The sequence below is a fragment of the Vidua macroura genome, chromosome 21 (assembly GCF_024509145.1).
Source record: "Vidua macroura isolate BioBank_ID:100142 chromosome 21, ASM2450914v1, whole genome shotgun sequence".
In the NCBI taxonomy this organism is placed as follows: Eukaryota; Metazoa; Chordata; class Aves; order Passeriformes; family Viduidae; genus Vidua; species Vidua macroura.
The window spans coordinates 1,503,861-1,517,963 of NC_071591.1; the positions used below are offsets into that span (position 1 = coordinate 1,503,861).

Below are 14,103 nucleotides of genomic sequence, written 5' to 3' on the forward strand. Positions count from 1 at the left end.
TGTGACCGTGTACAAGTTACTTATTATTTTCATGCCTCTATTCTTGATCTGTGAAATGGTGATTTTTTTTTTTTTCCATTTCTTTTTCTTCCCAGCCCTAAAAGCTTTCTTGCTGGCTTCTTTGCACTTCATGTGCTAGGCTTGTTGCTTGAGTTCCATCTAGGAAGCTGTAGCAGTTGCATAGGGACAGGAAGTGTCTGGCTGCTGTAGGTGATGAAATCAGGGCAGGCAATGGCTGGAATTAGCCATATGAACACTTGGAAAGCTGGCTGGCTCCATTACAGTGATGTCCTTTCATTAGTTGTGGGTATGAGTGTGTGTCGTTTTATTTGGTCTAACATGAAAATGTCAGGCATCCTGATGAACTAACAGAGTTTGAAAGAAGAAGCAAAACCATTGCTCTGCCATGAAAGTTTTCTCTGGTCACACATTTTTTGACAGTTTCATCTTTTATTTGAAGTTGATTTTGTGCCCTCTTGCTGTGTCTCTACCAGAGTCTGTATTCTGTAGTGAGGAACTGAAAAAAAGTCTGAAATTGGGCTGGTGAAGGAGCTGAGTTCTTAGGTGAGACACTGCGTGTTTGGGCAGTGCAGTCTGCATCCGTAATACACGGCTTTAAAACGCTTTTCAAGATTGCACTTGGCAGTAATAATTTATCAGAACTGGTAGTCTCTTATTGAACAGAGCCTGAATGTACTTTTCTTTAGAAGGCGTGTGGTCAAACCTCTGAACACGTGATTTCTTTGTTCCTGAGCTGCATCTTGAGATGCTAATAAAGCTCTGGTATCATTCACTTAATGCAGAGAGTTTGATCTCTGCTTTCTGGATCCCATTATGACTGAGGTGGATGCAAAGAGCTCTCTTGTGCTGAATGTATGGACTGGTTATGGGAGGTTATTCGTCAGTGCAATTGCAAGCTGAATGAGCTAATGTCCTATCAGGTGTCTGTCACCAATTTCAGGTTTTCTTTATGGAATCCTGCTGGCTGGCTGATGATCCTTCTTCAGCTGTGATGAGCTAATCTTTCCCTGACATTGCAATCACAGTTCTGGAAAGGTCTGCAGAGCAGTGCCTTGCCTTTGGTTGCTGCTGTACTTGACATAGACACATGTATATCCAGATCATTCTCCTGTCTTGCTTTATCATTCTGGATGGAATTAAGGCTGATGAGTCCTAGAATATCCCTAAAACCTACTGGCTTTACTTTGCCATTTGCAGCCTAACCATTGTCAGTACAGGATGGTTATTTGCAGCATCTGGTGATAACAAACAGGTGATACATGACTGGCTTGCACACCCTTGGTTTGCTGTGTACTGGGGGGTGCTGCAGTGGCACTGGGCTTGCAGCTTGTCCGCTGCCACATGGGCATCTCGTGTGCCTTGAGCCCCCGTGCTGCAGAGCTGCTGCAGTGCAGAGCAGCTCTCGAGATGCTGTTTGTAGCGAGGCTGTGCCAGGGCACCCACAGTTCAGTGGGCACAGAGTTCATCAGCTGCCCCACGTGCTGCCCGTGCTCACGCACACACAGCCCTCCTGCCTTCCGTGGCACCACTTTGAGAGCTGTCTAAACAGTCTTCAGCTGTGCCTTCTTGGGCTTGATGATCTTTTTGTTGGGTTTATTTCCCCCCTCTTAGAATTGAGTATTGTGAAATCTTTGCTTGTATGAGGGATTCTCACTGTTGACCTAATTTGACCCCACCTCTGACCCCTGTCTTTATTACCTTACTGTTCTGTCCAGCACCCACGTGCTGCCCTCAAAGCACTGGTATGGAGGTGCACACTCCTGCAGGAGTCGTTGGATTTCCAAGGCTTCTCTGAGCTCCTGTGGCTTTCCAAAAACATCCTTTGTGTTTGCCTCTGTCCCTTCCTCCATGTCGTTCTCTCATCTGAGCTGTCTTCTGTCCCACATGTTTTAATCCTTTATACTCACTCTGAAAGTTCCTGCCATAACCAGTGAGCTGAGGAAAAGTGATTTCCTTAAAATATAAGGGATGGTGAATTTTTTTACAGTGTAACTAAACAAAATTGGGCTTTATCTTTTAAATTGTATTATGGATTCTTAAAATAAAACAGCAGGATTCCTGAAACTCTAGAACAGTCTGAAATAAGTCCTAGATTCCTTTTATTTTCCAATTGCTGCCTTAAGTAGTTTTAAACATTATTTTAGAATGTAACAGAATTCCAATATAAAAATAGGTCTGGCAGCAGATCAGATGTGGGCTGAAACTTTTCAGCTTTTTCAGGGGTCATGAGATGCAGCACTGCCCTGATGAACTTCATTATGCCAGATGAATATAAAATAGTCATATAAAGGGAGATTTGCGAAGACATAAAGAAAAGGCACCTATTTTTTCAGTGCATCTGGGAACCTTAATCTTACATTTTAATGTTGTTTCTGTTGTGTTAAGATTGCAGATTAAATGTGTACATTTTTGTAATAAAAATAATTCTGTGATACAATCTTGAAATAGATGTGAATTATCTGTAACATTACAGATCAAGTCAAATTCCTCATCGAGTCATGATACTTCAGTCTCTGTTAGGCATTTACAGTTCAAAAGGGGATTAATAGATATTTAAGGTGTTGATGAATCAAGTCCTAAATTTTAATTGTTGGAACCAGCGAGTTTAGGAGTTGATGAGTTTTTCAGGACAAGTTATTTTACTTGTTTCACATGCAAACAAGACCATTCATTTCACACCAGATCTGCAGTTCTGCGGGTGTCCCCCCTTGTATAATGTCATTTGTCAGTAAAAGCAGAGCTGATTAGCTTTATAATTTACAGTTAACCAGATCTGTCAGGAAAATGGTCTTATTGTCCAGCTTGTCTTTTTGTCCTGAAGCTGTGGCTGGGGGTGGAACAGTGTAGGCGCCTCGGGGAGGTCAGCGAGGGTGGAAGGCACTAATGCATTCTGAGCTGCAAAGCTCACGCTTGACCTCGATGATTAAAGTTTTTTTCTGTCATCCAGCAGCCGTTGAGCCTGAAATGTCTCTTAAGAAGTCAAAAGGTCTAATCAAGCTAATGAACAAACTCAATCATTAGTACTTCGGGAAGGAAGTGTGCTAGCACTGCTGGTGCCCCAGCTGCAGGGTGTGTGTTGCTGGGGTGCAGGAGGAGCTGCTGGAGGTGCAGCAGGGCACAGCCGCCTCCCCTTCGCAGGGCTGAGCTCATCCCACGGCGTCCACGCTCTGCTCTGGCCGTGGGAGAAATTTCACATTCTTGTAGGGGATTGGAAGGGATGCTTGTTTTCTTGGACAGGTTTTTTAAGTGAGGATTAAACAAAAGCTAAACCTTCCTTGGGTGAATGTCTGTGCTAGTGAACTAATCTCCATTTCTCTTTACCCATTCCTTCCAGCTCTTTTCACTCAGATTTCTCTGACATGGATAAAATATTTTTCAGGGATCCTTTGTTACGTTCCAGTATCTGAAGTTAAAAAAGCCTTTTTCACACTGGTCAAGTAGATGACAGCTGTTAGTCATTTAAATGCAGTAAAACCTTTCAGACAGTGCACACCTTGGCTTTGGAGCCAGAACCTTTGTCATGTGCGTCCTGGAAACTGGCACCAGTGTCTTAAATACACACACATACCAGCCAGACCTGTTTTTCCAAACATTTTCTCTTTGTTTTTTTTTTTTATAATGAAGTGTCTTATAATTTTTTATTCTGATGAGAGCAAAGCCACAGCAAAGAAGAATAAAGTAGTTTTTTCACACTCGGGCTTCTTGCCTGGAAAGCATGTAGTGATTTTGGTTTGCCCTGTAAAAAGAGTAAATCAAAACCAGGTGATTATTTTTAAAATAAATTACCCTGAAACTATAACTATCACATAAGAAACCTGCTTTTTTTTCCAAATCCATCGAAATTCCCTGGTTCAAGCAAGGGGTGATAAAAACTCTCCTAAGAAAGTAACTTCTTCCCATCCTTAAACAGACACTTGCAGTTGATCCTTTCCTCAGTCATTTTAGCTGCCCTGTTGTCTCATTTTACACAGCCAGTGGTAAATATGAGATTACTAATTTAAAGCTTTCAGAAATAGAATGATATCATCTTTTTAAAGGGGATGCTTTAAGACTTTTTGCTATCTAATGTTAATTTTGAATACTCAACAGATGAAGAGTCCAAATATTTTCTGGGTTTTTATGAGCATCCATAAGCATATATATGGGTTAGTATGAGCATCCATAATAATTATACATCAGTTTAATTTAGTCCTTCTTTGTTATATTTTCAATAAATATATTTGCTCGCTATGTTGTGTATTTGTAGAAGTGTGGAAGAAACTGGTGCCCTTATGGCAGATACAGAGCAGACTTCAGCATTACCATAACTCATTAAAATAAGATAAAAGTAGAGCTTCAAAACAATTTCTGTCTTTTCCCGACAAAATTGTGAAAAAAGGAAATTCCACTCCTCCAGTATGAGTTTTTCAGAGACGTGGAAAGAATAGAGTGGATGTTCCTGACCCGTTTGTGCTGGCTCTGCTGAGACAAATAAGCAGAGTATACAGAATTCACATGACTGTGTCATATTTTGGGGAGAGTAAGTGATATTAGCTTTTTGAATTATGAAAGTTCTTCAGCTTTAGCAAAATGTGTGCAAAGCTACTCTGGTTTATTTTGATGATCTGCCATTTTCCAGCCTGTTTTTCCTTCCTGTGGCTGGGACCTGCAAATAAAGTGCAGTTTACTCAATGCTAGGTAATGCCCGTGTTCCTTACCTGATTACTTTGGAAGGGAAGAAGGTCAGGTGCAGGCAGTGGATTCACAGGGACTCAGTCAAGGCTGTAAGAGTGTTTAATGCTCTGAACTCTCCAGGGTGAACCCATCACTTTCTGCGAAGAAGCATTCGTGTCCCACCGTTCGTCTGTGATGAGGCAGTTCCTGCAGAATGCCATCCAGCTCCAGCTCTTCAAGCAGGTACTGCCTCCAGTGATCCATGGGGAAGCAGATTCTGTAACAATTCAGGTGGGGCCTGGGGGACTGTTTCAAAATCTCTTGATCCTGTAGTGCAGCACCTCAGTTCCTGCTTGCTGGCTTCTCTCTGACTCAGGTGCTTTCTGTAGAGGTGGATGGGTTTTCCCACTAATGGTCTCTGAGCTCAAGGCTGTTTCTTAGCTGAGCATACCTAGACCCAAGATATCTCCTGTAAACTTTGTCCAGGAAGCATATTACTGTTGAACATAGAACCACTGCTTTAGGGCAGCTGAAAACGTGCGTGTAGCCAAACATGAATGCTAGGGCACACCTTAGGGCAGTGGTCAACATTGTGTCAGTTTGGGTGGTATTTTCATTCTGAGTCCCTACCCAATGCAAACCTTGAGGTTATTCCAGCTAATGAAGACTAAAGTCTTTCTGAAAAGATGAAGAATGGGATGGTTGATGTGTTTCTGTCTTCTAATGCTGATGCAGTTCATTGATGGGCGTCTGGATCTGCTGAACTCCGGGGAGGGCTTCAGTGACGTGTTTGAAGAGGAGATAAATATGGGAGAATATGCAGGTAAGAAATACTTTAAGGTAATTTCAGACACTTTTGTTGGCTTACCATTTGTGGGTTATCTTGATGGAATTGGTCATTACTGCTAGGTAAATAACTGAGGCTTTGTGATCTTGGCAGCCTGAAGTGTCTTAAATTTTTGTTCTTTCCTCTGTCAAGAGCTTTGAATAATGTATTGTAGTCTGAGTAATGCTTGTTCAGTTTTCAAAAACCTCAGCACTACCACTTTAATAAAGTACAAATAAAAGAGTTCTTGCATTGGAGGAAAAAATCTTGGCTTTACCCAGAACCACCTCAGATTTCTTTTAGTGAACTTAAAAACATCTGTCTTCTCAAATGTCTGAGACAATGCAGAGAAAACAGGAAAATGTAAATCTTTCATCAATGTTATGTTTTCTACTGAAAGAAAAGGCTGACTGTCCTGTTCTGTCCATGCTCCAGAACCACTAAGTGCCAGCACTTCACATTTTGAGCTTGTTTTCTGTTCAGCAGAAGGTTACAATTTGTTTGTTTGTGTGTTTGGTTCTCTGTAGGTAGTGACAAACTGTACCACCAGTGGCTGTCCACAGTGAGGGTAAGCACACGAGATCCTGCCAGACTCCCTGAACTGGGGTTGGCCCGTTGAAGATTTTCATGCAGTGACAGAGACAGTAAATCTTAAAGCTGTTTACATCTGATTGCATATAATCAAATTTGATTTCTGGAAATGTTATTTTGCACTGACAACGTTAGCCAGGGTTTAATTCCTTGGATTTTGCCCTTCTGTGTTTCTCAGTAAGGTGCTGTACAGCAATAGTCCATGGGGTGTGGCAGGGGTGTAGAACAACCACCAGGTGAAGAGATCATTGCAGTTGATGTATCACTGGCTCATCACTTTGATTATATTCATCACATGAAATTCAACTGTTCTAGAGTTAATGTTTGTGACTGGAGTTAGATTTCATTTTCCCTCAGTTTATCCCTTTATCAACTACTTGTATCTTAAAAAGGCACCATGTGTGTGATAATCAGGACTGTGGGATGAGGAAAAGGAAAAGAGCAAAGTAAAACCAGATCTCGTCTCTTCAAATTGAACATACAGACTGTCCTGAGGCAGTCTCTGGCTCAGACACTGAGTGTTGCTCAGGATACTTGTGTCTTAAACTTGGTTAGGATTTTAGTGGAATGTACAGAACAGCCCTGAGGTGAGTGGAAGCACAGGACACAGTTTGTGAGACGTGTAAGACAAGGGCTCTTGGGAGGCACCCGTATTGTCTCTTGGACAAGTGCTGTATTAAACAGAACTGGGCAAAACCAGAGCGACATTCAGAGTGGTTTCCTTGGGTCTTTTTCTTTAAATCTGACCTTTTCATACTCAGCTCTGCTAATAAGGATAGTTAATGCTCTGTTATTTTAAGTTAAGAATGGTGGATTTTAGATGGCTGTTTGCTTTAAAAAGCTTTGATAACATTTCTTCCCTTGTTACTATAATTACAGAAAGGAAGTGGAGCCATTTTAAACACAGTAAAGACCAAGGCTAACCCTGCCATGAAGACTGTCTATAAGTTTGTAAGTATTGAGTACTGGCTTACTACTGAGATAAGAGTCTAATTGCAATTCTGTTTTAACCTTTCAAATGAGACTCAAGACTTACATCCATTTTTATTGGACTCACAGAATTACTCAAAATATACATTCATTCAAATTTCAAATTTAAATGAAAAAGTCATTTTGAAATTTAAACTCAATTGAAATGCAAAGTACAATGGGAACTTGTGATTTCTTTTGAAAGTACAGATGATAAATTCCATTTATTACACAGAACTCTTTCTGAGAAATAGTGCCTGTGTTCTCTGCTAGGCAGCTCTACCATCTCATCATTACTCTGCTGGAAATCATTGTTACCTTGGCTTTCCCTGCTTGCAGCTTTATCGAGAGAAGGGAATCCTCTCATTTTCCAAATTGTTTCCATCTTTTCTAAATGTCAATTAATTTTCCCTAGAGATTTCTTATACCTGCTTATTTAGAGCCCAACTTACTGAGTTATTCTTTAAATGGAAGTGTTTTCAGCACTGTTAACAAACAGCTGGTGTGTTGCTGTGCTGTGGTGTGTGGCTGCCAGCTCCACTCTGCCAGATCAAACAGCACAGAAACAAGTGAGAATTTCTTATATGCTCAGTTCTGGGAAATAATGCTATGAAAATCATTGAGATAACCATTCAAACTTGTTTTTTTTCCTGCCTTCCTCCAGCCTGAGAGAGAGGAGTAGGATGAGATTGGCTCTACTAAATGGAACTGGCATCCAGAGCACTGTGAGGAGAGTTTGCAGGCTCACTGCCAGTGTGGAAGCATAGAAGTTTATAGCAAAGATAAATACTTACTGGGGAACACTGAAGGTGTGGAATGCAAAAAGATGAAAGATGTCTGTGGCTTCAAAACAGAGCAAACAAAATTTTTGCAACAAAGATGGGGTGGTGTTTTTTGTTTATTTGGGATCTTTTTAGCTTTCTGTTTGTTTTAACGTGTTTTCAGTATCCTGTTACATTTTTTCTTGCCATTTTTGTTAACTGAGAACAAACTTAGTCACTGCTGGAAATAGAAGGGAATTTTAACTTAAATTATTTTTCATGCAGGCAAAAGATCATGCAAAAATGGGAATAAAAGAAGTGAAAAACCGCTTGAAGCAAAAGGTACTTGAAGTTCTTATTCAAAATGTATAAGCACCACGTCTGAAATCCTCAGCCACTGAAAGCATGATGTGATCAATAGGAAGCTGTTTGATACAGTGCTGTTAGCACACTTCAAAATGCATTACCAGCTGTCCTGGATTTTTCACACTTATAAATATTCACAGACAAAAAAAAATTGTCTTCAAATACATGAAAGCTCTGACTTAAACCCACAAAAGCCAGAAAATTGAGTGTTCTGCTTGGAGTGGTCCTGCTTCTGTCTTTCGTGCTGGGGCACTGTGTGAGGGGACTGCATGAGGATTGGGAGCACTTCCCTACAGTTCTGGCAGTGAACTTTTTGCAAATGGCAAATTGTTGTTATTTTTGCAGTAATCAGTCAGGAAAAATAGCATCATGTTTGTCTGCCATTGGGAAGGGGATTTCTGCATTTCTTGAATGTCTGCTGCAAAGTTCAGACAGGAAGGAATTTATTAGAGTTGGTGTCCACTGCCAGCTGGAATTATTGCAGGAAAAAATACTCAGACTGTTGTTTCCCAAATCTGTGTGTGTGTTTGTGAACAGCACAATTCCCAGCTGCTCCGCTGTGTTCGAGGGATGTGTTATCCAATCCCAGCTGCTCCTTTTCAACCACAGGTACAGGCACACTGGCACACACCTCATGAGTACCTGGGTACCTCTGCCCTGGGTTATTGCAGATAATCCCTTTATTCTGTGCATCAGAGCTCTCAGAGTCACGGAGGAAGCCAGGCAGCTGACCTGCTGAGAGAACTGAAGTTCTCATTCAGAAATTTGTATTCAATTGTTGCATAGGAGTTCGGGTGTTTTTTTTTTTTTAATCTGTGCTCTCTCTGTACATTTCTTTTCTAAATCTCTAGACCATCCTCTTAAGTTAGGGCTACAAATGTTGGTGGGCAGACAGAAGTGCTCCTGAGCCTGTCCCCAGGCTGTTCCTCCAAAGGGGTTTCTGCGCAGCCGGGCTGCGAAGCGAGGATTTGCCTGTGTCCATTCCAGCTGCTGCTCCCTCTCTGCACTCTCCAGACATTGCTGCAGAATCTCGGGGAAGATAAAGTTGCTTCAGATGCTTTTATGTTATTTTATTACTCTACATTATATATGACCACTGTAGGTATAATTTGTAAACAATAGAAACATGAAGCAGTTTTCTTGTACATGGATTTTTTTTTATGTCATTCCGTGTGTTTAACTTCTGGACATAAGGTTCTGCCTTCCCGTGTGTGTTTCTAAAGCAGTTGGAGCTGTGTAACATGACCAGGTTTTTTCCTGCATTTTAAATGCTAATAGAATTGTGTGCTGTTGTGTGACATTTGTATATGAGGCTGAGAAAAGCCTCATTCAGTCATTGCTTTGTTTTATTATTATTGTTGTCTTCCTGGTCTGTCAAGCAGCAAGCTTCTCTTTAAAAAAACACACATAACATTTACAACTAAATGGCCCAGTTTCGTTTCACCTTCTTTATGTGGTGTATTTGTAAGGGAGATGCTTAAACATGATTGTTCAACATAGGCTTTCACAGGAACTTAAAAGATAGCTGTGAGTAGTTGTCACACACTGCTCAACCTCTCCTTCCTTTATTATTCTGTCCTTTTCTATCCCATCCTCTTCTCCATGTGAAGGAAGGTAGGAAGGTAACTAAAATTAGGGATTCCTCTGTTAAAAGTGATAAAAATAGCAAATGTTGCTTTGGTCACCCTCCTTTTTAATCTAAATGTCTGTGCTGCTCCATCATGGGTCTGTTATGCACAGGTCTATTAATGCATCCTCCCCAGTTTTTATGTAAGAGCATTGTATTTATCCTGTTTCCTCACTAGCATGTGTGTTAACTGTCTGACATTCCGGTATCATTAAATACTTACTTTTTGCCAAATTTGGGATGCTAGTCTTTCATCTTCTAAGAGTAACCTAAGGTTATTTTTAAACTGAACTTACTGTCCATTGCATTTTAACATACTATTTTCCATTATTAATATAGAAAGTATGCAGGCCCCTGGTAAGGAAAAGTCAAATATAAACATCCCTTTTCCAGTTTTTGCTGCCAAATCTGAGCAGCTTCTGTACAAGATATAATTTAAAAATGCAATAAAGCTGGAGGTTCTGCTTCTTCCAACTCTGCATAGCAATGGTGACCTCTTAAATATAATCAAGAGCCCATTTTGCCCTTGGTCTGCTCCAGTCTTGGGTTTGAATTGCAAATGAGAAATGCAGGATTGACCTGTTGAGAGGTCACTGTGGTGTGTGTAAGGTCCTTCTTTAATATGATAGTGGAGATTGAATGGTGCTCCATTTCCATCCCTTGTTCATTTGTGGTGCAGTATTTCAAAGCAACAGAAATAGTTTTCAGAGGATTCTTATGAGTGAGAGCAAATAATTGTTAATAGATACAGCCTAGTAGCTTTATTTTATATCTGATACAGGTTTTTTTCTTTTTTGTCCCTCTTTTTTCTTTTTCATTTCCCTTTTTTTTTTTCTTTTTTGCAAAGGCTGCCTTTTTCCATCTCACAGACGGACCATGGTGGTCAAGTCCCTCCGTTAGTGGCTCATTTGAAGCTTAACTGCATAGAATTAGGAAGAGGGAGGAATATGAATGGTACCGTCCTCAACTTTCAGTCAGGAGAATGGAACTTACTGAAAGCTCTGGCTAAGACAATTTATATAAATGGTTGGGCACTTGGCATTAATATATTCAACATTATTTTAGTTACTAGAGCCCTGTGTGGCTCTAGTTAATGCCTGGTATTCTAGAAACAACTCATTTAGAGCTTTATAACGCAACCTGCACAACGTTCAAGACACTCAGAATGTGTTTTGCTCCTCTCTAGCCAGTGTTTGCAGTCCATCACAAAATTTAAGATCAGATTTCACTGTAACTCCAATGTGTTTTCATTGAAGATAGAAAACAAACTTTTGTGAAGCAGATTTTGCTTTGATGAGTGAAGCCATTTTGATGATTTGTTTGCCTTTTGGGAATGTTGAAAAAATAGAGAAGAATCAAATAATTTAAATCTCATATTTTATTAAGCAGTTTAAAAAAATATATTGTGGTTTCATTAGAAGTCTGTGCACCAAACACAGTGGAAGTAGGCTTTAGGAACATGCTATCTTTTATATGCAATTATATCATCAGAGAAGTAGGGGCAATCTATAGCAATAAAAGCTCAAGGATTTGCAGTGATCGTTACACATCTGAGGGGATTTTGCTTAATGGCTTAATCTCTCTATCTTTCATCTCCTCCCATTCCCCTCGTGTCCAAACTTTAGTGTCCTTTTTCTGGTTTTTTGGGGATTTGCCTGGCAAGGTGCTTTGCTCTCCATTGCCTCCCAGCTGTGTGCTGCCTTGGTTGGAGCCACAGCCCCAGGCAGGGCTCTGCATCCCCTGCTCAGAACAGGTTGGGTGGCCCTGGGAGTGCTGGAGCTTTGGCAGCTCCAGGCACCTTCAGTGTGGCTCCACCGCACAGAAATATGTAAAGAGGGTTTGTGTTTGGTCTCAGTGCAAGGAATGGTGCTGCCACAGGCTGTGTGAGTCCCAAATGAGGAGTCCCTTGGCTGCTCAGTGCTATCTGGAGCTGGAGTGGGAGTTTGACAGACACTCAGCTTTCTTGTCAATGCCTTGCTTTGGGGCTCTTCGTTGCTAATTCGGAGGACTTTGTTGTACCTTTTCAAGACAAGGTGGCATTGTGCAGCTGAAGGGCGAGGGGAAGAAAAAGTTTTTCTCTCTAGTTTGACCTTAACAAGTTGTTAATTCCCCATGATCCTTATGCCCTATTGGGGAACCACTGCTCTACCAGCTGGATCTAAAGAGGGGTCTCAGCTTCTCTGTGGAGCAGACAAAGCCCCTTAGAAAGTCCATCCAGCTTTTTGTTTCATTTGACCTAAACACATTAGGTCAGTGTGTGTCCAAAGGAACCATTTCTAATTGGCCATCAGCTTACACGGCTCATTATTGTACCTGAGCCAGCCGGGGGCTCACGGCCGTGTCAGAGGTCAGGGAATCAAAGCCCTGCCGGTGGCAGCAGCCACCCTCAGGTCAGCCTTGCAGAGCTCCAGCCTGTGCAGCCTTCTCTCCATATTTACCCAACATTATTTCCTTGGCATTGTTGCAGAGATGTAAGGTTTGGGGCCCACTGTGTTACAGACTGTTTCTCAACTCACTTTCAAACTCTTTGCTCCTTCTCTGATTCCTGGTGTCTGCAGGCCTTTGTCTTTTTCAAAACCTGTGCTACACACCCTGCACTTGCCAAGTCCTCTAACCTGGGCTGGTGGGTCACTTCACTTCTGGAGATGAGAACTAATGTCAAAGCAAACAAAAAGTGTTCTGCCAGGCAGCCCTTGGTGTTGTACCCTCTCTCGGAGGCACATGCAGTGCACACAGACTCCAAGATGAAATGCAAAGCTAACTAAGCTCTGAGTTCCATCTCTCCTTGCCACTTCCACCAATAATTGTTCTGCTATGGGTAATTCTGTGCAGTACGTTAATGGAATTACTGTGTTCATTTAGGTTTACAGTAAGCAGAATGCTCTGTCCCTGTGCTTCTGTTGAGTTCATTTTGAAAATAGAAAGTCTGAGCTATGTTTTTTTTTCTCCACATGCACTTCCTGGCTTTTGTGTGCTCAAGTCAGACATTTTATTGAATATCCTGTTTGCACCACTGGTACTGGGAGGAGAGAAGGGTTGTGTACAAGCTCTGATGGATGAAATGTTCTATTCTAATGATGTTTTCTTTTCTGTACTTTGGTCTTTTTTTCCCCTAACATCCAAATTGTTAGTCAGCATTATCCTCTAGTGTCTCCTTTGTGCACCTTCCTCTCACTCAGGAGTGTTCCTGGCCATGCTATTCTCCTTTTCCTACCACACAGGACATTGCTGAGAACGGGTGCTCGGCAGCGCCCGAGGAGCCCCTGCCAAGGACAGCACCATCGCCACTGGTTGAGAAGAAGGACCCGAAATTAAGGGAGGACAGAAGACCAATCACAGTACATTTTGGTCAGGTAGGTCTTAGTGTAAGTTGTTCTCAATCATGTGACTCAGCAAGAATAGTTCAGAGAAAAGTCATGATAACAAATATGCCAAACGCTTCATTATCTTTAATCACCGAACGGTGCCATTTTAGTTTTATTTCTGTTCTATCTGTTTAAAGGGGATTCTAAAACCTGATTTTTGGGGGTTTGTGGATTCCTTTCGTTCAGATGATGATTTTGAGGAAAATAAATGATGAGTGAATAAGGGGGAAGCATAAATATTGTAGCAATTTTATAAACTATTATGTGGCTGTTTTAGCATGCAAGGTGCTACAGCCCTCAGAACTGAGGGTGTAGAATTTAAAACATCCCCTGTTATCTAGCCAGATCATTAGTGTCAATATGGAACGTCCAACTATTAAAGCATTTGAACATTCTCTGAAAATTAAATGCGATGAACTAAGATGGAAAAATCAATTAATAGCTTGTTAGTGTGCTCTGTATTCAGTATTGACAGCTGAGCTGTTCACGTTAGTTACTTGTGTAATGCTTCTTTTGATATGTCTGCAAAACAGAGAGTTTTGGGGGTGGGGTTTGAAGAGCTAGCTATTTAGAAAATGTTGTAGTTGCTGTGATTTTCATGGAAAAACATCCAGTGTTTATTATCAGTTTGCCAGTGTTCCCCTATTAAGTATAGACTGACTCAAAAAATGACATGATTTGTGTTCACAGTTCTCTTTTCTTTTGCTCTGTCTATTCTTTACACTGTTCTGACCAGAAAACAGGAGGGAATATCTGATTTCTTCTAAGGAAGCAAAGTGTAAATTTAAAGCAATTGTAAAGCATTATAAAATGTGAAACAAACCAGTTTTAGAGAAGTGTCTATGAATAGAAACCAGTTGGTGTGGCTGCATTGACTGTTCAGGTATTAGATAGGGCTACCCAAGGTCTGATCAGTGCTCAGAA

General features: G+C 41.1%; 1 protein-coding gene across 5 annotated transcripts in view; it reads left to right on the top strand.

Annotated features, from left to right (window-relative positions):
• DENND1A (DENN domain containing 1A) overlaps window positions 1–14,103 on the top strand; it is a 153,399-nt gene that overhangs the window by 114,804 nt on the left and 24,492 nt on the right. For all 5 annotated transcript variants that reach the window (XM_053996069.1, XM_053996070.1, XM_053996071.1 and 2 more), the window contains exons 14-19: window positions 4,816–4,917; window positions 5,410–5,497; window positions 6,028–6,068; window positions 6,971–7,042; window positions 8,107–8,163; window positions 13,036–13,167. In XM_053996069.1, the coding sequence (XP_053852044.1) occupies window positions 4,816–4,917; window positions 5,410–5,497; window positions 6,028–6,068; window positions 6,971–7,042; window positions 8,107–8,163; window positions 13,036–13,167 (492 nt within the window). The remainder of the gene's footprint in view (window positions 1–4,815; window positions 4,918–5,409; window positions 5,498–6,027; window positions 6,069–6,970; window positions 7,043–8,106; window positions 8,164–13,035; window positions 13,168–14,103) is intronic.